Here is a 25452-nt window from a genome sequence, read left to right on the forward strand (position 1 = left end):
GGGACTGGATGAGCTGAAGAAGTGCCCTAATTTTAGGCTGTAAATGCACAAGAAATAGTGATTATTTCTGCCTCCACCTCTCCCTTATGCTCAAGGCAGTTTTCCCTCCATATGTTGCTCTGTGCAGCTGGTCATGCACAAGGATTGTTTTGTCACCAGGGTCTGAAGCACCAGAGAGGAGCTGGTGCTAAAGGCAAGTCACTGAACAGACAAGTTTGCTGTGCCCTGGCAGATGTTGTTTCCCAGAGAGACATCTGAAAAACACATCAGTTCTTTCTTGTTGAAAGACAGAGCATCTTTCTTATTGCTTACCAGCTGCTGTCCTCCTGTGGCCGTTTGGGTTTGGCAAGATCTTCATGGACATCTGCCCTGTCTCACTGCTCTGTTGAACTCCCCCTTTTCTCCTTGGTTTTGGGACAGGGGAGGATTGTTGTTTGCATTTCTACTCTGCTCCTGAGGCTGATCCAAGGTGTATCAAGGCCTTCCCTTTGGAAAGCAAAAGGCTGAAATAGCAGAGAAATGTGGGTCAGTTCTGACAAAATGAGTGCCAAGCTGCTGAGTTAAAGATGCTTGTACCGAGTTCAGAAGGCTCTGGAGAAAAGGTTTTTCCTGGGTAGAACAGGAGAGCATGAAGAGAAGCACATGAAAGAGGCAGGTTTATATTGACCTTCAAAAGTGTTTTGTTTCCCTTGGCAGATTTTCTTTCATTAATATGTTTAACTTCTTTTAAAACCTGTATGACATCTCAGCATTCACAGAATCCTCTGGCACTGTAGCTGGTAAACCTACCTGGAGGTTCAAATGTAAAATGTATTCACTGTGTTGAGGAAAGCACCAGCCAGGAAGGGAGGCTGGGCTAGAATAAAACACAATCCCATTTTTTTCCATGCAGTTATGCAGAAATAAACACCCCACACTCATTTATGGAGGAACCTCAAATAAATATTTGTCTGTTTGATTTCACAGCCCGAGATGTCAAGATTGTGAAACCACTGGAAGATGTGGAAGTGAATGAACACGAGAGTGCATCTTTTGTCTGTGAGATTTCACACGATGAGGTCGAAACCCAGTGGTACAAAAATGACAACAAGCTGAAGACTTCTGACAACATTAAAATGCGACAGGATGGTAGGATGGGAAAGGGGAATCTCCTTGAATGGGGGTGTGTTGAAGCAGATTCTGGGATGGGAGAGCAGAAAAAAAGGGTGTGACCTCGAAAATCAAGTTAAGAATGTTCAGCAGAGAGTCCTGCTTTGGTTTTGGGGCTGCAGCTGTGCAGGGATAACCTTGTGGTGGGCACTTCAATAAGGCAGATTTGGTGCCATCCCACCATCCCACACTGCCAGCAGTGGGTAGGGATTTGTATCCTCAGGTACTGGGTGGGATTCTTCTGTTTCAAGCACTTTCTATAACTCCCTGAAGGGAAGTTCTGGCCAGGTGGGGGTTGGTCTCTTCTCCCAGGCACGCAGCAATAGGACAAGGGGGCACGATGGGCTCAAGCTCTGCCAGGGGAAATTGAAGTTGGAGATGAGAAAAAACGTCTTTGCAGAGAGAGTGCTCAGGCATTGGAATGGGCTGCCCAGAGAGGGGGTGGATTCCCCATCCCTGGAGGTTTTTCAGCTGAGCTTGGCCGTGGCACTGAGTGCCATGATCTGGTAAAGGGACTGGAGTTGGACCAAGGGTTGGACTTGATGACCTTGGAGGTCTTTTCCAACCCAATCCATTCCATGATTCCCAATGGTGTGAATGACACACTAAGTTAATCTTTGGAGGAGCTGAGCTTGGCTTATTCTCTGGTACAGACACTTGGGAATGGTCGGCCTTGATGCCATGAGAGCAGCTGGTGCTGAGCTTGGACCAGATGGGCACTGCTGAGCCTGGCAGAGCAACTTGGGGAGTGAACCTGAGATCAGCTCAGTTGGTTAAAACTTGGTTGTAATAATGCCCAAGGTCATGGGTTCAGTCCCCTCTGTGGGCCATTGACTTAAGAGTTGGACTCGATGATCCTTGTGGGTCTCTTCCAGCTCAGAATAGTCTGGGGTTCTGTGAGATTTAAAGTGTGTGAAGGTTTTTGCCTAGGGGGAGGCTGAGCAGTGCCTGGTTGTGTGTCTGTCCTCAGGGAAGACCTACTGGCTGACCTACGGCCGCGTCCACGTCGAGGATGCAGCAGAGATCAAATTCGTGGCAGAAAAGGCAGAATCTCGTGCTCAGCTGACTGTGAAAGGTAATTGTGCTTTTCATGCCAGTGCTGCTTGTTCTTTCTCATGTTACCAACCAATCAACTGCCCTGTGAGACCTGCAGCTTCCAGGGAAAGAAAAACTCCTGCCTGCCTTACTGTTAAATATCAGCCTGGGAATTTACTTTGGATAAACAACAGTTAATTTTCTCAGGAGGTTGGTTTGTACCTCTAGACAATAAAAGTTGTGTGTGAAATTTGAGGGACAAAAAGCTGTAGTTTGACTTTCTCCTGCATTTTCAGCTTCTGGTGTGTGTTAAAAGAGAAAGCAGCATTTTTGTGTGTGTGTGTTAAACTAAAACAATGTGATGGAGGGAGAGAGAAGGAAGACATTTGAATTAATACAGTGATGAGGAGCTCAGGAAAGAGGAGATCAGTCTCTGGCTTTGCCATAACTCTGCTGTGCAGTGTTGAGGAAATTACCTTTATCTTTGCAGTTCAGCCACTCATGTCATAAAATAGGGAGAAAACCCATCGCTTTAATTAGCTCTTTACTTGCTGAGTGTCAGCTGAGTGCTCAGCATATTTGATTCCTGTCAAATAACTGACCATAAAAGAAACATCCCTAATGAGTTTTTAATTAGAGCATTTAATGGAGACTGTACTATAGTCACCTCTTTATTTTTGTTGCTACTTTCAGAGCTGCCTGTGAAAATCGTGAAGCCGTTGCGGGATAAGATCGCCCTGGAGAAGCATCGCGGCTTCCTGGAGTGCCAAGTGTCCCGTGCCAACGCCAAGGTCCGCTGGTACAAGAAGGATGTGGAGATCCAGCCCAGTGCCAAGTATGAGATAGTGAGTGAAGGGGTCTACAGGAAGCTCATCATCAACGACGCCGACTATGAGGACGAGGACACCTACACGTGTGACGCCTTCGATGACAAAAGCAGCGCCAACTTCTTTGTGGAAGGTACAGGACGCTTTTTTCTGCCCCTGGATTGGCTGGTTCTCTTTGTGTTTGGAAATGCAATGCCACTTAAAAAGTGGGGGTTTGTTCAGTATTGATTTATCAGCAATAGGACAAGGGGGCACGATGGGCTCAAGCTCTGCCAGGGGAAATTGAAGTTGGAGAGCAGGAAAAAATTCTTTGCAGAGAGAGTGCTCAGGCATTGGAATGGGCTGCCCAGAGAGGGGGTGGATTCCCCATCCCTGGAGGTTTTTCAGCTGAGCTTGGCCGTGGCACTGAGTGCCATGATCTGGTAAAGGGACTGGAGTTGGACCAAGGATTGGACTTGATGATCTCAGAGGTCTTTTCCAACCCAATCGATTCTATTGTTCTATCTCAAAGTCCATGGGTATTGAGGATTTTAGTATTTTGTGCATTAGTGTTTTAGGATTATGAGTGCAGGAATATCCTGAAAAATGAACATATTCTCCTAAGGAAAGTGATGGAATTCCTCTTTCCAGAAAAGTTTATCAAATGTATTGGAGAAACTCTGTTTTTCAGACAAACGTTGCAGTTCCCATTATGAACACCTGCATTCCAATGAACCTTCTTTTCCATTTTGTAGTGCCACAAGTTTGATATCAGGGCTAGGAGGTGGCTTTAGAAACAGGACTGGGAATCAGATCTGGATTCTCAAGGCAGTGGTCTCAGTCTCACTGTCTGGCCTGTGACCAGATATATAAGTTTGTGTTTACGTAAAAAAGGATGTTTTAACACCTTTTCAGCTAATTAGTGCAGTATTCAAGTGCAGAAGAGATGACAGGAGTGTTCGGGTTGATAATGGCAAAGTTTTCATGACTCCTAAATCCCTGTGCTCTCGTTCCACCCAGAGCAAGCCATTAACATTGTGAAGGAGTTGTGTGATGAGGATGTGACTGAGCCTGAAGAAGCCAACTTTGAGTGTGAGACATCCATTCCATCCGTGAAACCCCCCAAGTGGTTTCTCCGTGGAGAAGCTTTACAGGCTGGCAGAAACTTCATCATGCAGCAGGAGGGCACCATCCACAGGCTGACAATAGTGAAAACCAGCACTGACATGACTGGCACCATCCAGTTCTCCATTGGCAAATCAAAATCCACTGCAAACCTGCTTGTCAGAGGTAATGGGACATGTGCTGGCTTAAATTAGAACAAAGATCTTCCCTCTCACAGCCCCTGGAAAGCAATTTGTCCTACACATTGTCTAATGTGCAAGATCCACTGGCTGGGGGCTTGGAAATGTGTGTGCACCTGGAAGATCTGCTTAGTTCCAAATTACAGTTCACTGAGAGCAATGTTTGGATGCACTAAATGAGCCAACAATGTCTTAGGAATGACTTAAATGACTTTTCTGTCCCTGCTATTCAAACCCGGTATTAAAATCGATCAAGCTAAAACCAGTTTTTGTTTTATTTTTGTCCTCTTGATCTTACCAAAGAGGACAAAACAGATGAAATTTGCCAGGAGAGTTTATTTTGTCCCATTTTGGACTAGACAAGTTTGATGGCTCATTTACTTAATTCATGTTGTCATTGACTTGATTTAGGACAAAGCTTCAAGGCTTTTGATCATCTGCTGTCACCATGGTAAATTTGTCCAGTCCCATCCTAAAGTCCTTGTTTTGTCTTTAATTTGCTCTTCCTTCAATAAAAACCTCAACCAGAGAGCAATTCAGTAAGCACTGAACTAGAAGTGGACCTTGAATTTGGTGGATAATATATGGTTTTATCTTCTAGAATAAAGTCTGTATGACCCATAAATCATGGTGATGATGTGGCTTCAAAGCACATCAGCTCTGCAAGAGGCACTTGAGCAGTTTAGAAAAGTTGTGAATGTCATACATGACATAAATCAGCATGAAATACAGTTTAGAAACCTTCTTCAGGCTGATCCTTTGCTCTTTCCCACCCCTGTAGATTACCACATACAGATCACCAGGAAGCTGGAGGACAAGACCGTCCCAGAGAAACACTCAGCTGTCCTGTCCTGTGACTTCAGGCCTTCTCCAAAGATTGTGAAGTGGTTCAAAGACCACGTGCTCATCGAGCCCTCTGACAAGTACAAAATCAAGAGGGAGCAGCACTCAGCAGAGCTGAAGATCTTGAAGGTGAAGCCTGAGGATGCCGGAGTGTACAAGTGCAGGGCCGGGATCGCCGAGACCAAAGCCACGCTCACCGTCCAAGGTACCAGAGGTCTCCAGCAGCAGGGCTTTCCTGGCATGTCTTTATGGCTCAGTAATTCACTCTGGGTTCCTCTTCTTGAGGAAATGTGGTTTCCCAGAGTTATCTTCTAATTTCACATAAATGAGCTGACAGTGCTGATAGTCCGTGGTACTGAAATCCAGCCCTTGCCATGCAGTAGGTTTTGCATGTGGGAAAGCACAGTGTGGTAAGGTAGAAATTAATGTTTGTCAAGGCACATTATTTTTAATGTCATCCAAGAAGTCAGAAATCTGGTGCTTCTAACAAAAAATGTTCTATATGTTAAACTGCTACAGGCCACTGACTCTCGTGGTCTTGGTTGTGGTTTCCTGGACACTGTGTCAGCTTTTATACCTGCTATACATTTTTATACCTGCTATACATCAATTTTATAGCTGCTGTTTTATATCTCAATGAATTTGTTCTTCATAATGATGCTTTGCCTCATCTGGGCACAGAACTGTTTTTAGCCAGTTCTTCCCCTCTGGTGAAACTCTAAGAAAAGATGCTCACTGAGTCAAAATTCATCAAGACTTGGAGATGAGCCACAGAATTATTTCCAGAAGCTCAGGGAGCAGCTCTTGGGAACAGTTTGGGCTTGTAGAGGTTTTTCACTGAGTGTGTTGTCAAACACTGAAATGGGCTGCCTGAGGCAGTGCTGGAGTCACCACCACTGGAGGCATTTAAAAGACACACAGATTTGGTACTTGGGGATGTTGTTTCATGGTGGCTTTGGCAGTGCTGAGTTAACAGTTGTACTTGATGACCTTACAGGTCTTTTCCAACCTTAATGATTTTATTTGCCTATTCTATCTGAACAACAGAAATATTTAATACTCCTAAACCCTCCTCTGACTTGTCTAATCCTTAAGAAATAGCACTGTGGAGTGGAGAAGCTGCAAAGAGAGCCCTCTAGCCAAGGACTGGGAAAGAAAAGAATGAAATCCCTGTTGCTCCCTAAACCTGAGCAATCTCTTTGTAACTTTTCTTTGAGGCCAAAATTATTCCCTTCTCTTTGTCCTGTGCCACATTTTCCCTGGAAGTGAGTCAGACTATTAAGTCATAATGTGTTTTTTTGTGTGCAGTGAGTAGCACACAGGGCCTGGAGCTCTGTGGGATGCTTAGACATCTGTGTAACATCATTTGAGAAAGAATGACCTATTTTTAAATTATAAATTAGAAAAAAGGAAAAAAAAAAAGAGGAAAAAATCCTGACTGATTTACGTGTAAAAAGAGAACTGAGAGTTCTAGACAATGTAGTCTTTTTAATGGATTTTTTTTGTTGTTGGAGGAAATGCATAACCAAGTAAATTAAATGTGCAGGAGACCAGACTAAGTCATCTAATAAACCCTAAACACTTGTGGGAACAACTGGGTTATGGTGCTGGTGGTGATGGTTGCCCCTTGGTTTCCCACAGCCCGTGATGTCCAAGTCCTCAAACACCTTCAGGATGTGGAAGTCGAAGAGGACAGCTCGGCCGTGTTCTCCTGCGAGCTGTCCCACGACGACGAGGACGTGGAGTGGTTCCTCAACGGGACCCTCCTCTACACCAACAACTTCAACGACATCAAGAGCGTTGGCAAGTGCTACACGCTGACCATGAAGCAGGTCAAGCCTGAGGACGCTGGCACGGTGACCATGAAGTCAGACAAAGTGTCAGAGAGCGTGAGGCTCAAGGTGATAGGTGGGTGGTGATCACGCTCCTCCTGCATGCAAATGAGAGATGTAAATGAGCTGTTACTGGGCACAGCCATGCAGGAGTCCTGCTTAAAATCTTCATCTCTCTGGGGCTGAGGGAAAGGTGTGCAAGGCTTTTCTTCCAGTGAGGATTTCTACTGTAGTCAGTGATTTTCCTAAGGAAAATTGTTTTGGTGTCCTGACAAAACTTTCTACAGATCTTTATCATCCTTATCACGATAGTCTCCAGAGCAATTTCCTGTCCTTGTAGGTCTCTTCAGTTGCTAGAGTCTATAAACTGTTATTTCCAAAGTTTTATGGATACAGGGACCTGAGCTTCAGTGTACCCCCAAGGGAAGGACATGCAGAGTCAGGGAAGGTTTAGGCTGGAGATCAGGAGGAATTTTTTCACCCAGAGGTGGTCTGGCACTAGAACACGTTCTCCAGGGCAGTGGTCACAGCCCTAAGCCTGCTTGAGTTCAAGAAGCACTTGCACAACATTCTCAGGCATGTGGTGGAATGGTTGGGGTGTCCTGTGCAGTGCCAGGAGTCGGACTCAATGATCCTGATGGGTCCCTTCCAACTCAGGATATTCTCTGATTCTCTGGCTTTTTAATACATCATTTGTGGAGCTGGACTGAATCAGCAAAGAGAGGACAATTTGCTGCTGTCCTTCCTACCTCCTAAAGTTCAGCCACACAGCTGAGGTTCTGTGGTTTAACATGTTCTTGTGCATCCTCATCAAGTTTGACATGGAACTGAGTGGTGTGGTTGCCATGCCTGAGGGTTGGGATACCATCCAGAGGGACCTGGACAAGCTCAAGGTTGGGCCCCTGTGAACCTGTGGAGGTTCAACAAGGCCAGGTGAAAGGTGGTGCACCTGGGCTGGGACAGCCTCTGTACCAATCCAGGCTGGGGGATGAAGGGATTGAGGGCAGCCCTGCTGAGAAGGACTCAGAGGTGCTGGTGGGTGACCCTGGTTTAGGATCTGCTTGGTATCAGTAGCATTGCCATCACTGAATCTGGGTTTGATGGCAACTGAATTCTCTCAACTGAGGTACCCTGGTTGTTCTCTGTTCTACCTGTTGACCTTCAGAGAAACCTGCTGTCTTCATGAAGTCCTTGGATGATGTTTGTGGTGAGGAGCGAGGTGTGATCAAACTGGAGTGTGAAGTCTCCAAAGAGAAGGTCAAACCTGTCTGGAAAAAGGATGGTGTGAAGATCACTTCGAGTAACAAGTATGAGGAGATACAGTCTGGGAAGACCCTGTGCCTCCTTATCCATGACCTTGAAAAGACAGATGCAGGTTTATACACCTGTGACATTGGCACTGATGTTGCCAAGTCAAAGGTCAGCGTTCAGGGTGAGTATTGTAGGTGATGGCCAGTCAAAGGGTGCTGGAAATTAGGGTGGGATTGGTAACTTGGGGTCACACCTAGTCCTGCCTGACATGACACAGACAGTCCCTGTTATCTTTGATATAAATATATCTGGGGTTTCAGTGAAAATCAGGTGTCAAGAATGTAGTGACAGTGTTTCCCTTCCTGAACATCCCTAAAGTGCAGAAATCCTCCCAGAAGAGCAAATCATTTCTTCAAAAATAATCCTCATAAACAACAAAAAAATCAACAAAAAGTGCCCCTAAGCAGCCCGTGTTCCATATTTCCAGCTATTAATTCAGAGCCCCTTGTGGGGTCACAGAAGTGGGACAACATTGTCTGTGGAGGAACCCAGTTGTTTATCCTGCTCCCTAATCCTTATGCCAGCCTGAGGACAGGGAGTTGTTTATGGCTTCCAGACTCATACTGATAATGACAAAAATTTTTACTTTGTCTGATTTGAACACCAGGAGTAACAAATTAAAATATTCAAGCATCCCATTCCTCATATCAGTGTGGAGAAGAGTCTCACACATCACCCCAGAGGCTTCTTTTCTGACAGCTTTTCTCCCCTGTGCCTCATTGAATCCTGACTCTTCCCCACTGAGTGAGATGTTCTTCCTTCAGTCCTTGCAGAGCAGACCCAGGAGATTCACAAATCCCCTTTTTCTGTAACTTTGTGCTCATTCTGAGTGGATAATATCTAAGAAATCCTTCCCATGTCACAGACATCCGTAAGGAATGTGGTGTTGTCCTGCAAATCCAGTAGATAAACCCACTCCTATGAGTTAAAAACATCATTACTCTGCTCATGTTGGTCATAAAACTGTTTTCCCCTCGTGTTAAGCCACGTTTTGTCCTCCAGAACTGAACATCGGCATCACCAAGCGGCTCAAGAACGCCGAAATCCACCTGGGGGAGGAGTGCACTTTTGAGTGCATTTTGTCCCATGAGAGCATCGATGACTTCAGCTGGACACTGAATGGGAGAAGAGTGGAGAGTGGGGGCAGATTTAAAGCCTCCAACACGGGTCGGAAATACACGCTCAGTATCACCAATGTGGCTCCGGAGGACGTTGGCGAGGTCGTGTTCACTGCCCGTGGTCTGACCTCCAAGGCCTCTCTGGCTGTGAAGGGTAAGGAGCTCACAAAGGTGCTGGGAGTGGAATTCCTGGGTGTATTTCCCCAAGGTTTGCTAGAAAACCATGGAGGCAAACTCAGAGTAATTCTTGTTATGATCTTGTTATTATCTTTGTTATGGTCATTAACAACCTTCCCCGTGAGCCTTGAAGAACTGAGATTTTCCCTTAAAAACCAGTGAAAGGGTGAGACCTTTAATAGATAGTTGAGAACTGACTACACTGGGTAGTGTGTACAGATTATTTCAACCCAGACTCTTCTACAGAGAAAATCACCCAAGGCTCCCTGGGTGGTCAATGGAGAAGGAAATAGGTTGGTTTTAGACAGTTCATAATCTGCAATTTGTCCTTTTTGCACAGAATCAGAGAATCCCAAAGTGGTTTGGGTTGGAAGGGACATTACAGTTCATCCAGTTCCACCCTCTGTCATGGGCAGGGACACCTCCCGCCAGCCCAGGTTGCTTCAAACCCTGTCCAATCTGGCCTTGGACACTTCCAGGGATGGGGCAGCCACAGCTTCTCTGGGCAACCTGTGCCAGGGCGTCACCAAGTCATAGTGAAGAATTTCATTCAAATATACAATTTAAATCTATCCTCTTTGAGTTAGGACAAACTAAATTGTTCCTTGAAGTCTGTACTTAGCAGATCCCTGCTGACTGTCCAGCCCTGGAGTGTCTCTGTCCCACACCCCTAGAGCAGAGGTGTCTCTGATTGGTGAGATGGATCCCACCATAACTGAACACCTACAGCAACTGCAGTGATGACAAAAATGCATCCCTTGAACTTAATGCTGTCAGGATGGGTCCTCAGTTCTGTAAACAATCATTAATAGTCACTGAGGACCCATAACTGCAATTAGTGTGTACCACAGAGCACGTTTGTTTCCCCTTCCCTTCCCCAGTGTAATGTGAATATAAAATCTTGCTGCATATTTGAGTTCAAACTGAAAGAGGGGAAATTTAGGTTGGATATACAGAAGAAATTCTTGCCTGTGAGGGTGGGCAGGTCCTGGTATGGGTTTCCAGAGAAGCTGTGGCTGCCCCATCCCTAGAAGTGTCCATTGCCAGGTTGGATGTGGCTTGGAGCAACCTGGGCTGGTGGAAGGTGTCCTTGTCCATGGCAGGGAATTGGAAGAAGACGATCTTTGAGGACCTTTCCAACCCAAACCATTCTGTGATTTGAATTGCACAACCCCCAAATATATACAGCTCATGATTTCCATTCAAAGTTCCTTTTTATTTTTCTCTTCTCCAGAGAAACCTACTGAGGTTACAAAACAGCTGGAGGATAAAACATCCCAAGCAGGGCAGGACATCAGCCTGAGCTGTGAATTGTCCAAACCTGATGTGAACATCAGGTGGTACAAGGATGGCAAAGCAATCCGGAAAAGCCAGAAATACGACTTGCAGCAGGAGGGAACTCAGGCCCTTCTGATCATCCACAACTGCACAGTGAAGGACAGTGGGGAGTACACCTGTGAGACTGAGGTCTCCAAAACCACAGCCAGGATCACAGTGCAAGGTCAGCTGGACAGGGGCACAGGGTGGGCTAAATATCTGCAGCCTGTGGGAGATGTTCTACCTGAAGGAAAGTTCTGGCCATGTGGGGGTTGGTCTCTTCTCCCAGGCACTCAGCAATAGGACAAGGGGGCACGATGGGCTCAAGCTCTGCCAGGGGAAATTGAAGTTGGAGAAAAAGAAAGTGCTCAGGCATTGGAATGGGCTGCCCAGAGAGGGGGTGGATTCCTCATCCCTGGAGGTTTTTCAGGTGAGCTTGGCCGTGGCACTGAGTGCCATGATCTGGTAAAGGGACTGGAGTTGGATCAAGGGTTGAACTTGGTGATCTTGGAGGTCTTTTCCAACCCAATCCAGTCTATGATTCTGTCATTCTCCTATTCCAGCTCCCTGAACAAGGTCAGTCTTTACTTTTCAATAAGCATTATAGCCCAAAAGCTTAAAAAAAAATAAAGGGTGAAAAAGCACCTTGCATGTACTGAGGAATCTCATGTGCTGTGTAATGAGCCAATCAAAACAATTTGAATTAGTCTTCTTTGATTAAATGTGATCAAAACTGTGTGTGGTCTGCAAGGTGAGGCCTCATCAGTACCTGTGCAATGGCATTAGGCTTTCCTGGGGATCTTTCACCTGGTGTGTCCTGTGACCTGGTGATCTTCTTAGATCCATTCCACCTGATAGGATCAGAGGAAATGGCCTCAAGGTTTAGATTGAGTATTAGGAGAAATTTCTGTATGGAAAGGGTGGCCAGGGAAGTGGTGGAATCACCATCCCTGGAGGGATTTAAAAGACATGTGGATGTGCCATTTGGAGATGTGATTTAGTGGTGGACTTGGTAGAGTTAAATTAATGGTTGCTTGATGATCTTAAGGGTCTTTTCCAGCCTAAATGATTCAATAATTCTTTATTTTGTGATTCTCCAAGTGGGGGCAGTGGGAAGCCAAGACCATTCTGTATGCTTAGGACTACTTTGGGTAGCAAATCTGTTTCTCTCTCTCTTTTTTCTTTTTTTTTTTTTATAATTTATTTTCCTTCCAGAAAAACCTAATTATTTCATCAAGGAACTTTCAGACCTGAAAGTGGATGAGAGTGGCACTGCAGTTTTTGTGTGCCAGAGTGAGAGAGCTGCATCCTCCGTGGTGTGGAGGAAAGGCATCGCTGAGCTCTGGGCTGGCAGGAAATATGAGATCACACAGGAGGGAAAACTCCTCCAGCTGACCATAAAAAACCTGGAGAAAAGTGACAGTGACACTTACAGCTGTGACATTGGGGATGCCCAGTCCAGAGCCAAGCTTGTTGTGCAAGGTAGGAATGAGTTGTACATCCCATTTCTCCATGGGAATCATTGTGGGCACAGGCAGGTTTATTTCCCTCCTTATGGGTGGCAGATCCACTGATTTCTGGCTCTGTCTGACTCATGATGTAAAGATCATGCAGCAAAAAATAAAGACATGGAGATGGACATGCAGAGCAATTTGAAGTAATTACACCTGGAGTGCTTTGGGTGTGATTTAAACCCAAAATTCTGGTGTGAGGAGAGGTTGGTGTTCCTGTGGGAACATATGGTGGACATGATTCAAAGTGCCCACTGCCAGATGGGGGAAAAGTTATTCTGTATCCAGGATTTCCTCTGTATCCCTTGATGCCTCTTCCCAGTAGTGGTTTCCAAGAAGTGATGGGTAAATAGTGGTCCATAGAATGACAGAGGGGGTTGGGTTGGGAAAGACACTAAAAGTCATTTTGTTCCATTCCCCTGCCATGGGTAGGGACACCTTCCACTATCCCAGGTTGCTCCAACCTGGCCTTGGACTCTTCCAGGGATGGAGCAGCCACAGTTTCTCTGGGCAACCTGTGCCAGAGCCTGCCCACCCTCACAGGGAGCAATTTCTTCCCAATATCCCATCTATCCCTCCCTGCTGGTTGGTTTAAAGCCATTCCCCTTTGTCCTGTCCCTCCCTCCCTTGTCCCCAGTCCCTCTCCAGCTCTCCTGGAGCCCCCTCAGGCCCTGGGAGGGGCTCTCAGGTGTCCCTGGAGGCTTCTCTTCTCCAGGTGAACCCTCCCAGCTCTCCCAGCCTGGCTCCAGAGCAACTCCAGCCCTTGGAGCATCTTCATGGCCAGAATCTTTGAGTGCTTCATGTCCCTTTGCACCTTAGAGATGAAGGGAAGGACCCAACCTCCAGTTGAAGAGCACAACCAGCACAGCAGCTTCTTTGTGACCCGAGGGCAGTAAATGAGCTGTGCTGGCCAATGCTGAGGGCAGGGCAGTGTTTGAGGGGCAGAGTGGGGTCTGTTCCTCAAGAAACCCTTGAGATGAAATGGATACAAGAGTGAAGAGAACAGGAGGAATCACCCAAGAAGAGTCTCCAAGAATAGGAGATGCAGTGGCAGATATTAAAGACAAGGGGGTGAAGTCAGACTCCTCCACCTCTGACCATCTGTTAGAGCATGTTGAGAAGCAAAGAAATGCACTTAATGCCCCTCATGGCCTCAGGCTCTGAGCACCTGAATTCACTGAGAACTTCCCAACAGCAACTTTTCTGAGTGGAGAAAATGCTTCACTGTCAAGAAGATAAAATCAAAAAGATCTCTGGACTGGTTTTGTATGTAGGACGAAGAGCAGAGATTTTTTGTATACAGCAATAACCTTATTTTATACACATTTATAGTTAGATTCATCTTTATATATAATTTTTTCCTAGCTAGGTGTGTATCTATCAACACAGGCAGATGCTTTATTTCTTTTTACCACAACTGCAGCCAGTCACTCTCTGCACTTCCCACTGTGTTTATGGTTGGACTGAACTCTAAGAAGGTGGGGGCTCAGTGCTCCTATTCCATAGAAATCAAATTATTTTTGCTCTAGAAAAACAGGGAGGTTTTCAAGGGAGGGACCATCTGCTTAGTGATGTTTAGAACCCAATAATGCTGACAGAGGCTCATCCTTTCAACCTTTTCAGGGAGGCTCATTAGGAGCAGGTTTATAAAACTGGATCTGCATTGTGCTTGTTCTGCTTTATGTTTCCTGGTGCTTTAAAGTTGTCTTTATCCTATTTTGGTGTGTGTCTTGTATATATTCTCTTCCTGTGAGTGGGTTTTGTGTTCAGTATCAGGGGAATTATGTTTGTCTTGTGTATCTTATTTCTTTCTTGGGGAAAAACTCACTCTTGGGAGTTTTCCATATGGATTTTCACGCCAGAAACGGAAGATTCCAGTAATTGCTGTGTCTGTGTTCCTTTCAGGCCAGAAAGTGCTAATAACAGAAGACCTGGAAGATGTCACTGTGTTAGAGGGAGAGTCTGCCATGTTCAAGTGCAGAATCTCACCCGTAGACTATAGCAAAGTGCAGTGGTTTTTGGATAAAACCCCACTCCATACCAATGAACTTAATGAGATCCAGTGCCAGCCTGGGGGATATCACCTGCTAACGCTGAGAAAGCTCTCGCTGAAGGACTCGGGGCTCATTTCATTTGAAGCTGGGGATAAGAAAACATCTGCCAGTTTGGTTGTGAAAGGTAAATCAATCCTCAAAGCAGCAGGAGAGAAAATAACCAGGAGAAATGAGTGGGGTTGAGGTGGGTAGATGAAAAAAAAAAAAAAAAGGACAAAAATGCTACAATTTTAGCCCCATCATATGTATGTGTGTTTATGTTCAAAACCAGAATTACTTTTACAGTGAGCAGTGAACACTCTGTAATCCTGGACAACTCTTGGAGTGTTTCTTGGATCTTGGATGGGAATGTCTTACTGCAGTGATGGTACATTGGATGCCTTGTTCAGTTTTCCTCGAGTGAGCTGATGAGGTGGAGGTTAACGAGGAGAAATCAATTAATTCAATGAAAAAAAAAAAGCTTTAAATGTAGTTTTGGTTGTTTGAAAGGCAACATTGTGTGTGTTCTTTGTGATTCATTGTTGGCATTGGATTGTTTTGTCTGGAAAAGTTGAAGTGAGTTAAAACTGCAGTGTCAGTCAGGTCCTGTAGCAAGGGAGTGAAATGAATGCCAAACAGCCCAAGAATGTGGGATGAAAGAGATGTTTTCTTACTGCAAATGTAAATATTTCTCATTGCCCCGAGATGTAAAACACAAAGTCTCCACTGTGTCAGGCCACAGTCTCATTTATCATGTATTTCAAAGAACTTTTTTTTTTCAAAATTTGAACATTTTCCCAAATGCAAAGGAATTATTATGTTTGGGAGATTTTTTTCTGAAGGAAAATGAAAGGCTTTATTTGAAAAAGGTTAATATGTGATGCCTTAATACAGTAACCAGGGTTTGGTCTCCTGATTGATTGGATTTCTATGAATTGAAAAGCATTAAGCTGGGAGGGATAAGATCTACCTTGGCCAAATGAGCTTTGGTGTGTAGCTTAAGTGACTTCTATAAGCTCTGTAGAAAGACAAACACTTCCAGAGAGCTGCTCTGTCCCAGTGGCCTATTTTGGAAGTGACTGTCTGGTCTCTGGAGGTGTCTGTCACCTTCCAGTGGTTATAGAGACACCTGAATGGCTTATCTGAACCTTCTGCCTGGTTTTTGGAGGGCTTGTTTTGATGAGACCTGCTCTAGGTGAGAGAAACTTGTATTGTACTCCCTTCCTTCAGAACTAACTTCTCCACAGTCAGGCAGAAGGTTCAAACTAATCAGTTCCCATGGAAAAAGGCTCAGAAAAATTGTGCCTCAGACTTAATCATATTTACTGAGATGTGAGAGAGATCTTAGTTCTGTTCTTCAAAAGGAATATTGTCTTAGTTTCTCCCAGATGCCAATGGGTGTTTAAACAATATCTCGTGGCATCATTGGAGGTTCCAAAGGACTTTATTGTCACAAACACCAAATTATTTGTTATTCTGTAGTTTGATATAAGTAATTCTGGATGCAAATCTCATGGATTACTTGTGATCTGAGAATCCACAGCTCTTCTGAAGTGTCTCAGAAGGGTTTTATGTGATTCTAGAGAAGACTTGCACCTTCCCAGAGGAGTTGGTTGATCCTGGAGTCAGTGAGGATGAGGATGAGTGACCCTTCACTGTAAAACCTCCAAACCAGACAGGCCTGTAAAGTGGTGGGAAGAGCCTTAGGAATTCTTCCAATTTCCCTGCTGGGATTTGAAGCCAAGCTTGTCATTCCCAGGGCAGAAGAAAGGGACAGTGGCAGATATGAGTGTGAGGCTGGAGCAGCTCAAACTGGTGCAGTTATTACTGTCAAGAGTAAGAGCTTTTGGAGTGATGGTTTGGGTCCTAATTCATCATCCCACACCAAGGTCAGAGTAATAAATTGAAATGATGGAAACAGGAGACTCCACTGAAAAGGACCATCGTGTCTTTGCACAGAGAGGTTTTCATCAAGTCATCCAGAACAGCACCCCTTGAAACAGGAAAATCCTTCTAATCTGGTTTTAACTCTGTGAAAGGGAAGTGTCTGAGCTTCCTGGTTTGGGTTGGAAGGGACCTTAAAGATCATCTTGTGGCAACCCCCAGGAGGAGAGCACTGGGTCAGTACAGGACAGTGGGTGTTTCTGTAGGAGACCCATCCAGCCGAGGAGATAATCCAGAGAAAGGAGGAATCACCTCCTGAATCTGTGTCCTGAAAGTGAACAAAGTCAGTGAATGCCACATGAGAGAGAGAAACTTTGTGTTCTCCCCTGGGACAACAGAGCACAGCAAACTTGCAGAGTGCAGCTTCTCCAAGGGAATGGACTGGAATAAAATAAGATGGTATTGAACCACCACCATCTTCTGTAGGAATTTCCCCAAAATCATAGAAACTCAATACAGGAGTACCATCAGAACATCTTCAAATATGTATTTTGAATAATAATAAAAGATAATTCCAAATAATCTTTAATCCATCTGCTTGAATCCCAGAATAGAAAATGTGAAGTATATTGTTCCTGCCCTTGTGAATGAGCTCTCAGAGGAAAATGGGTCTTTGAATCCTTTGCTTTCAGTGCAAGTGGATTCAAATGAGTAAATTAATCAAATTACTGATGGTTCTCTGCAATGAGGGACCTCAAACCCCTCACATTGATCTGGGTGGTTACTTTGGGCAGCCAAATTTATCACAGCAATGCCCCCAAGAGTGTGATGAGGCAGAAGGTGCCATCCTGCTTCATAGGACAAGGGGTGATGGGTTTAAACTAAAAGAGGGTTGATTTAGATTAGATGTAAGGAAAGAGTTTTTTTAGTATGAATGTGGCAAACACTGTAAGAGGTTGCCCAGAGATGTGGTGGATGCTCCACCTCTGGAAACATTCAAGGCCAGGTTGGTTGGGGCTTTGAGCAACTTGATCTACCTGAAGATGTCCCTGCTCTTTGCACAGGGATTGGATTAATGACCTTTAAAGATCCCTTCCAACCCAAACTGTTCTATGATTCTATGATCTAAAGGGTTATCTAAGCTGAAGCCAAAGCTCTCCTCTTAGATGAGTCTTTAGTGAACTTCTCAGGGTTGGGTCAGAGTTGGGTTTGAGCCATGTCAGAACTGGGTTTATCTAACCCCACCTTGCAATGGCTCCTGCCTGTCCTGAGTCATTAAGCCCAAGGTTTAGGAGGAGCTCAGTTCATGTGAGTGAAATCCCTCTTTCACCTGGGCAGGTTTGAGTAGGTCCAGGTGGTTGGTAAAGACACAGGTTGTGTTTAACCAGAGCAGTGGATGTTCTGTGTGGTCTTGGACACTTGGTATGGACTGATCAGAAGCTGCACCTGGATTAGAGAAGTCAGTGTGAATAAAAAAGCATTTGGGTTGTTGGAATGGTCAACCTGAATCTCAGAGCATGGAGTGGGAGGACAACCTGCTCCCAGGACTTACCCAGAGCACCAAGGAACAAAACTGAAGGTTGAGGTCTGCTGTGCATGGGAAGAGAAGATCTTGGTGATGTAATGAAGAAGAGGTGGTGGTTAATGATCCCAATTTTCTCTTTCTCTTCATGAGGATGTTTTCTCAATACCCACTATACACAACAGAAAGACTTGTGTGAACTTCAGTAGGGCCTGGAGCTCACCCATGATGAACAATTTTTTGTTAGAAAAACCCCACATTTAGAGTGTTCCACAACGTTCCACAACAGTCCCATTTTTCCTTTACAGAGAAAGGTGTGGGCTTTAAACACATGGATTCAGATCACCAGTAGATGTGAAGGAGTCAAGTCATAATGATGTCTACAACAAATTGCACTTTCCTTTATGCTTTAAGGCCACATCAGAACAGCAGAATGCAAAAACAGGGTTAAAAAATCAGTAGTCCTGTGACACTGAGTGTCCCAAACTGGAGCTCAAGGGAACAGAAGAACAAGCTGTAGTTTTTCAACAGCCACAGGTTAAGAGCATCATGAATCAGTAGCTGATTTGCATATTCATAAGTTGGGAGAATTCAGGAATAATTTTTAATTTCATTGTACAAGGGGAGAACACTTCAGCTTCACAATAAATTCCTTCCTTGCACCAGCTCAGCTGAAAGCCTTGAATCCCAGGATGCCCAGATAGCTCTCCAGGGATTGGCACCTCCAGCTGTTCTGCCCCCTCTGTGTTTGCTCTGTGCTGGTTTTAAGTCTGTGTTCATGTGGGATAAAAAAAATACATTGTGGGGTTCTTTTATAATGAGTATTCAATCCTGCTGGTCGTGACAGGAAGGGCTTTGCCATTGGTGTGTCCTCTGTGCTGTGTGTGAGTTGACCTCATGAAGTGTTCAGGGTTTGTGCCCATGGTCCAGCTCTGGGCACCCCTCTGTGGCACAGTTTGTGCCATTAATAGCAGTGCAGAGTCTGCCACTGATGTTAATAATGAAAACAGTTGCAGCAGCAAAGCTGACAGTGCAGACAGTGGTTAAAAGGAAAATAAACATATGGCCTCAGTGTTGGGGGGGGTTTACTGCTGTGAAGTGTTGGCAGCCAGATGTGAGATGTCAGGATCTGTTTACTCTTTGCCAGTGCTTTTGCATTCCTGCAGTTTTCTGTCTCAAAAACAGAAGGGAGAGAATGATTTCCAGCCTCAGGTTTCCTCACTCTTTGCTTTATTCTCTTTCAGAACCACCCCTTCTTTTCAAGCAAGAGCTCCAAAATGAAGAGGTTAAAGAAGGAAAACAGGTCAAGCTGACCTGTGAGCTCAACAAACCTGGCACCCCAGTGAAGTGGCTGAAGGGGGACACTGTGCTCTGTGCCAGTGAGAAGTATGAGTTCAGGCAGCTTGGAACTGTGGCAGAGCTGATTATCAGGGATGTGAAGTCAGTCGATGCTGGGGACTACACCTGCAGCACTGGGGACCTCCAAACCACTGCCAGGGTCAAAGTGAACGGTGGGTGGAGTCAGACACTTTGCTGCCCTTTCTTAGAATCATAGAATCAGTTGGGTTGGAAGAGACCTCTGAGATCATCAAGGGCAACCCTTAATCCAACCCCACTTTGATTACCAGATCATGGCACTCAGTGCCACGTCCAGTCTCACCTTAAAAACCTCCAGGGTTGGAGAATCCACCCTGTCTCTGGGCAGCCCATTCCAATGCCTGAGCACTCTCTCTGCAAAGAATTTCTTTCTGATATCCAACCTAAACCTCCTCTGGCAGAGCTTAAGCCCCTGCCCTCTTGTCCTACTGTTGGTTGCCTGAGAGAAGAGACCAACCCCCACCTGGGTACAACATCCCTTCATGTGGTTGTAGAGAGTGCTGGGGTCACCTCTGAGCCTCCTCTTCTCCAGGCTAAACACCCCCAGCTCCCTCAGCCCCACAACACTTGTGCTCCAGTCCCTTCTCCAGCCTCGTTGCTCTTCTCTGGCCCTGCTCCAGCCCCTCAATATCTCACATTCTGTAATTGGGGTTTTAAATCTGTAGCTTCCCACTGGGCAAAAAGTAATTTGGTGAAGTGCAGAGGATTAATTTTCTGTGTGCTGCAGTTCCTGACCTATCAGTTCTTTTACATGACTGTATTAGGACTGGAGTTAGAGATGCTGGGGCACAAGAAACAAAAGTCCAGTCCCTGAAAAACTACAGGTAGCCAAAGGATTAATGTTTAGACCCCCCAGACTCCCTAAAATATCCTTTTTAAAGGCTTTGAAATGCCATCTACACTTCCCAATATCCTTTTAACAAATGCAGCAGCTTTGGTAGCAAAAGCAGTCTGTGCTGGAGCAGAAAGCAGGAGAGATACAGGATCTAATTATTATTTCAGAGCTCTACAGGAACAGGGAATGAATTTAAAACAAAACGTTGCTCCTGTTGCTGGGAATTCACAATGAGATGACAATACCTGGGGGAGAGGTTTTTTTCCTGCTCCCAGGCAGAGTCATGGTGGTTCCACAAAGCCAAAGGAAGGTGTTTCTGGGGATTTTTCTCCCCTTTCTCCCTTTTCTCAGCAGGGAAGGGGAGACTGACACCGTATTTGGCAGTTGGCATTTTGCCAGCTCAACCCAAGACTGAGGGTCGTTTGGAAAAGGGCTGATTTTAGGTGACAGCTCTCATGGGGGCACTTGTTGTAGGGCAGTTCCAGAGGGCACATCCTAATCCCTGGCTCTGTGTCGTAGCTTTGCCTGTCCTGTTCAAACAAGCCCTGGAGAACACGGATACAGAAGAAGGGAAATCCGTCTCCTTGCGCTGCGAACTCTCCAAAGCCGATGCCACGGTGGTGTGGAAGAAAGGAGAGGCCACGCTCCAGGCAAGTGCCAAATATGAAATGAAGCAGAAGGGCACAGTGGCAGAGCTGGTGATTCATAATGCAGAGCCAGAAGATGCTGGAAGATACACCTGTGACACTGGAGACCAGCAGAGCACAGCCCGAGTCAAAATCCATGGTAGGAACGAGACACCTGCTTGTGACCATTTGTTGTTGTTCTTGCCATGGTCCTGCTGTACTTCCTGCACACTTAGAGGTTGGAAAAATAGGGATCAGTGCAGACAGAAGGGTCTGTTGTGTTCTCTGTTTTCTGGGATGGGAACTTCATGCTAAAACACATCAATTAAATACACCTGATAACAAAATATCTTCTCTTCCCTAAGAAATATCTCTTATGCTTTGGATAGAGGTGACTGTCCAAGCTCCAAGGTAAGAAGGGCTTCAGCTACACCTTTTATTAATAAATATGAGGTTCTTTTCTCCACTTTCTCAGCAAATTTTTATGTGTCTGGGACCAACAGCATTTGGGCAGCAGAAGAGTGATTACTTTGATATTCTAATTATTGGGAAATAACTGCTCTCTTTTCCTTTGGTCCAAAACTCTTGGTGTGCTGTTGCAAATACAAGTAGAGTCCTGGAAGGGCAGGTAGGTCAGAGCTTCCTGTGTGTGCCAAGAGGGTTTGTTTTGGCTTTGAGTCCCATATGAAGTCACCAGATGGTGATGATGCTCCCAAAGTAAACTGAGAATGCTTCATTCCTCAGCTGTCTCTGTGCTCTTCGAGGAGGAGCTGAAGCCCCTGGAAGGTGTGGAAGGTGGGACAGCCACCCTGCAGTGCCAGCTGAGCAGAGAGGCCCCCGTGGAGTGGAGGAAGGGGCATACTCTTCTCCGGCCAAGTAACAAGTACAAGATGAGGCAGGAGGGCACAGTGGCTGAGCTGCTGATCCATGATCTGGACCCAAAGGATGCTGGAGAATATTCATGTCTAGTGGGGAGCCAAAAAACCACAGCAACTTTGTCAGTGAATGGTAAAGAGGCAGAAATAACCTGTGAAACTCTGGAATGGTTTTGTCCACCTCTTCCCTCCTCTGCTCTGTATATTCTCTCACCACACCCACCTTTGTCCTGCTTCCACTGCTTTCATCCATCCATCCATCCACTTTTCCATGTTACCATGTCCCTCCTGTTCCCAATCTTTGTCCTGCTTCCACTGCTTTCATCCATCCATCCATCCATCCATCCATCCATCCATCCATCCATCCATCCATCCATCCATCCATCCACTTTTCCATGTTACCATGTCCCTCCTGTCCCCAATCTTTGTCCTGCTTCCACTGCTTTCATCCATCCATCCATCCACTTTTCCATGTTACCGTGTCCCTCCTGTCCCCAATCTTTGTCCTGCTTCCACTGATTTCATTCATCCACTTTTCCATCTTCCCCTGTCCCTAATCTTTGTCCTCAATCAGTTTTCATTATGCCCGGTGTTGGGTATGTGTGTGTGTTGTGTTGTTTCCTTAACTTTCCTCAAGTGAAGGGTGCTGTCCTACACCTGTGTTTTCCTGAATTAACATGGAAACATAAGATTCCTTGGGATTTTGTGTTAATTGAGAAGGGTTTAATGATGAGTTTTGTGTTTGTGTGCATGAACCCAATCAAGATCACGAATTGATTCCCACAGACCAACTTACTACATAATTTCTTTTGCCATCCATGAAAAATAGATGGAATGTGCTTAAGGCTAAAGGATGTTGGAAGAAAGCTTGGTTAGATATCCAGTAGATCATGGCAGAGCCTTGGGTTGCAAGCCCTTTCCATTCTGCCTCTCTCAGCCCTTCCAGTGCGTTTCAAAAAGGAGCTGCGGAACGAGGAGGCCACAGAGAGCGGGACGGCGACTCTGCAGTGTGAGCTGAGCCATCCTGGGGGCTCTGTGCAGTGGAGCAGGGATGGGAAGCTGCTGCTGCCCAGTGGGAAGTACAAAATGAGGCAGGAAGGGCGTTTCCTTGAGCTGGTTATCCAGGACCTGGAGCTGGAGGACGCTGGGAGCTACACCTGCCTCTGTGGGGACCAGCAGACAACGGCTGCTCTGAGAGTCAATGGTAACCATTCTGCCTGTGTTTCTCTGTGAGCCCCAAATGTGGCTGAAATGGGAGGATTTTCTGGTCTACCAAAGCTTGGTCAGGGTGTTTTCTTAGAAGTTTCCAAGTTCTTGGCTCTGCTGTGCCAAAGAGTCACCCCACTAGAGAATATTCCCTTGTGGCTCTTTGCCTTGAGGCAGCACATCTCTGTTGTGTGTTGTTTTCTTTAATTTCCTTCTCTCTCCTCCAGGAGGTTTTACCTCCCTTTCAACAGCACACACCTAGAAATAGTGTATTTTTGGTTAAATGTATCCCTGAGCCCAGGAACTCCCAGCACAGTCCAGTTCATTTCACTCCAGTGCTGATTCCCTCTCTGTTGGTGTTGCATCCTTCAGCCTTGCCCGTCCTCTTCCAAGAAGAATTGTCCAACAAGGAAGCAACAGAGGGGGAGGCTGTCACTTTGTGCTGCAAACTCAGCAAATCAGCCCCAGTTGTGTGGAAAAAGGGGAATGTGGTCCTCAAGCCGAGTGAGAAGTACCAAATAGAGCAGGAAGGTCCCTTTGTGGAGCTGAGGATCCAGGATTTGGGCTTGGCAGACGCTGGGAATTACAGCTGTGTGTGTGGAGACCGACAGACTGCGGCTGCTTTGACAGTTCATGGTAAAAAAGGATTTCTCAGCACCTGTATAACTCCAAGACCTTCCTCTTCCTCTTCTGCCTCCTCTAATCCCTGTATACCTTCTCTCCTCCCATCTGCTGATTAATTCTCCCATCCTGTTTTCCTTCTCTCTCTCCTTCTCCTTTCACCTGATGTGCTGTTTGCCCTCCTGGGTGCTGTGTTTAAATGACAAGTGGAGCACAGTCCCCAGCTCGACACAACCTCCCTAGGCCAAATAGCTGCTTCTTTAAAAGTTTTCCCAGAGGAATTGATCAAAAAGTGGGAATAATATTTACTTCTTGTGACTTAAACTGTTACACTTGTTGCCCCTAAGAAGAACAAGTTTTCCTCAGTGTGTGATGCTACATAAGGATGATCTTAATGAAAAATAGACTTATTTTTTATGCTCCTGCTATTCCCAGCCCTCTTTTACACGTTTTGGCTTAATTCTTGCAAAGCAAATACTTTATCTCTGCAGAAAACTGGCAGCATGTTTGTAAATGCTCTGCTTGGAGAGGATTTATTTATAAAAATTCAGACAATGCCATGAATCAGCCACTTCTGCAGAACTGCTGCTCTTCTCAAGGGAGACAAAGTGCTCAGGGGCTCATATTGAAATGTAGCCTCTTATTTTATGTCTTGGATTTTATGGTGTATAAAGGATAGAAGGCTTGGCAATTATGTTTGAAGATGGAATTGTTTTTAAAGAGCATTTTAAAGGGAGTAAAAATCAAACTGAATTATCTTTTGAAGTGTTAGAGATTGGAGCAAAATTGTGGAGGAACAAAATCCTGGAGGAGACCAAGAGGGTCTCGGGGCTTCAGGGAGATAAGAGAGTGGTTAGATCTTGGTCAGGGTTGCTCAGGGTTGATGCCATGTCCATATTGCCTTTACTCTGCAGTCCTGCCTGCTCTTTTCACCAAAGATCTGACAGACAAGGAAGCCACTGAAGGTAAAAGTGTCTCTCTGCACTGTGAGCTGAACAAGGCAGCTGCTGAGGTGGAGTGGAAGAAGGGATTGAAGACCCTCAAGCCAAGTGACAAGTACCAAATGAACCGGGAGGGTGTCGTTGCTGAGCTCACCATCCAAAGCCTGGACACGGTGGATGCTGGGAATTACTCCTGTGTGTGTGGGGACCAGCAGACCATGGCAGTGCTGACAGTTCATGGTAAACCACCCAAAACAAGGCACACACTGAAAGGAACTTCCCTAGTTTCTCTGCTCCCTTGGGCAGAGAGCTGGTTGCACTCCCATCTCCTTCTTCTGCCAGAGCTTTACCCACGGCTCCATCAGCTGGGATGTGTGGCATGAGAGGGACATCAGGCAACCAGGGCTACTGCCACTGTTCTAATTAGGATCTTTGCTGCCACTGTTCTAATTAGGATCTATCATTGTGCTTTTCCCTCCAAAGTTCCTTTATTGGGCTCCTCATAAAGCTGAAGCCCAAAAATAATTCACCTCAAAGGGATTATGACTTAGGGGTTTTAGGGTTTCAGGTGAGGCTGTTCCATGGAATCTTATTCTCCATCCCTGAGACAACAAGGTGATTTTACACTCCCATGGCACTGATTTGGTGTCCTGTGTAAAAGCCCAAACCTTCTAAGGGATGACCATTCTCAGGGAGAACTTTGATTGTTACTGGACCTGACATCTTTGGAAGGGTATGTCAGTTCAGGTGAAAATGCTTATTTTCCCTCCATGTATTGAAATGAACAATTTCATTTCAAACTGACATTTAGAATGAAACTCCAACGTTTCATTTTCTCCCCTTTTTTATTTTTTTAAATGTAAAATGTCTATTTGTTTGCTCAAGGATGTGAAAACACAGCAAACATCCTCCCCTTATGGTTCAAAAAGTCATATAAAAAAACCATTTTTTTTCCAAGAAATTTCAAATCATTCTTTTTGCTTGAAATTTCACAGGAAAAAAAATGTTTTTCTACTTTAGTCTGTGTTGATCTGTGACTCTAAGTCCATCTTAAACACCTCTGTGGGTTACTGTACACATTAAATCCTTCCCTGGTGATGACATTTCTTTCCTAAGGCTGATTCACGGA

General features: G+C 45.4%; 1 protein-coding gene across 1 annotated transcript in view; it reads left to right on the plus strand.

The window, feature by feature from the left end:
- Nucleotides 1-25452, plus strand: part of OBSCN (obscurin, cytoskeletal calmodulin and titin-interacting RhoGEF) — a 186255-nt gene that overhangs the window by 41665 nt on the left and 119138 nt on the right. The window contains 21 exon segments of the mRNA XM_071560603.1: nucleotides 967-1128; nucleotides 2120-2224; nucleotides 2878-3144; nucleotides 4011-4280; nucleotides 5076-5342; nucleotides 6779-7045; nucleotides 8135-8401; nucleotides 9283-9552; nucleotides 10810-11076; nucleotides 12108-12374; nucleotides 14309-14581; nucleotides 16020-16078; nucleotides 16081-16127; nucleotides 16129-16152; nucleotides 16154-16272; nucleotides 19087-19353; nucleotides 20574-20840; nucleotides 21425-21688; nucleotides 22493-22759; nucleotides 23134-23397; nucleotides 24297-24563. Of these exon segments, the coding sequence (XP_071416704.1) occupies nucleotides 967-1128; nucleotides 2120-2224; nucleotides 2878-3144; nucleotides 4011-4280; nucleotides 5076-5342; nucleotides 6779-7045; nucleotides 8135-8401; nucleotides 9283-9552; nucleotides 10810-11076; nucleotides 12108-12374; nucleotides 14309-14581; nucleotides 16020-16078; nucleotides 16081-16127; nucleotides 16129-16152; nucleotides 16154-16272; nucleotides 19087-19353; nucleotides 20574-20840; nucleotides 21425-21688; nucleotides 22493-22759; nucleotides 23134-23397; nucleotides 24297-24563 (4527 nt within the window).

This window comes from Pithys albifrons, chromosome 7 (assembly GCF_047495875.1).
Source record: "Pithys albifrons albifrons isolate INPA30051 chromosome 7, PitAlb_v1, whole genome shotgun sequence".
In the NCBI taxonomy this organism is placed as follows: domain Eukaryota; kingdom Metazoa; phylum Chordata; class Aves; order Passeriformes; family Thamnophilidae; genus Pithys; species Pithys albifrons.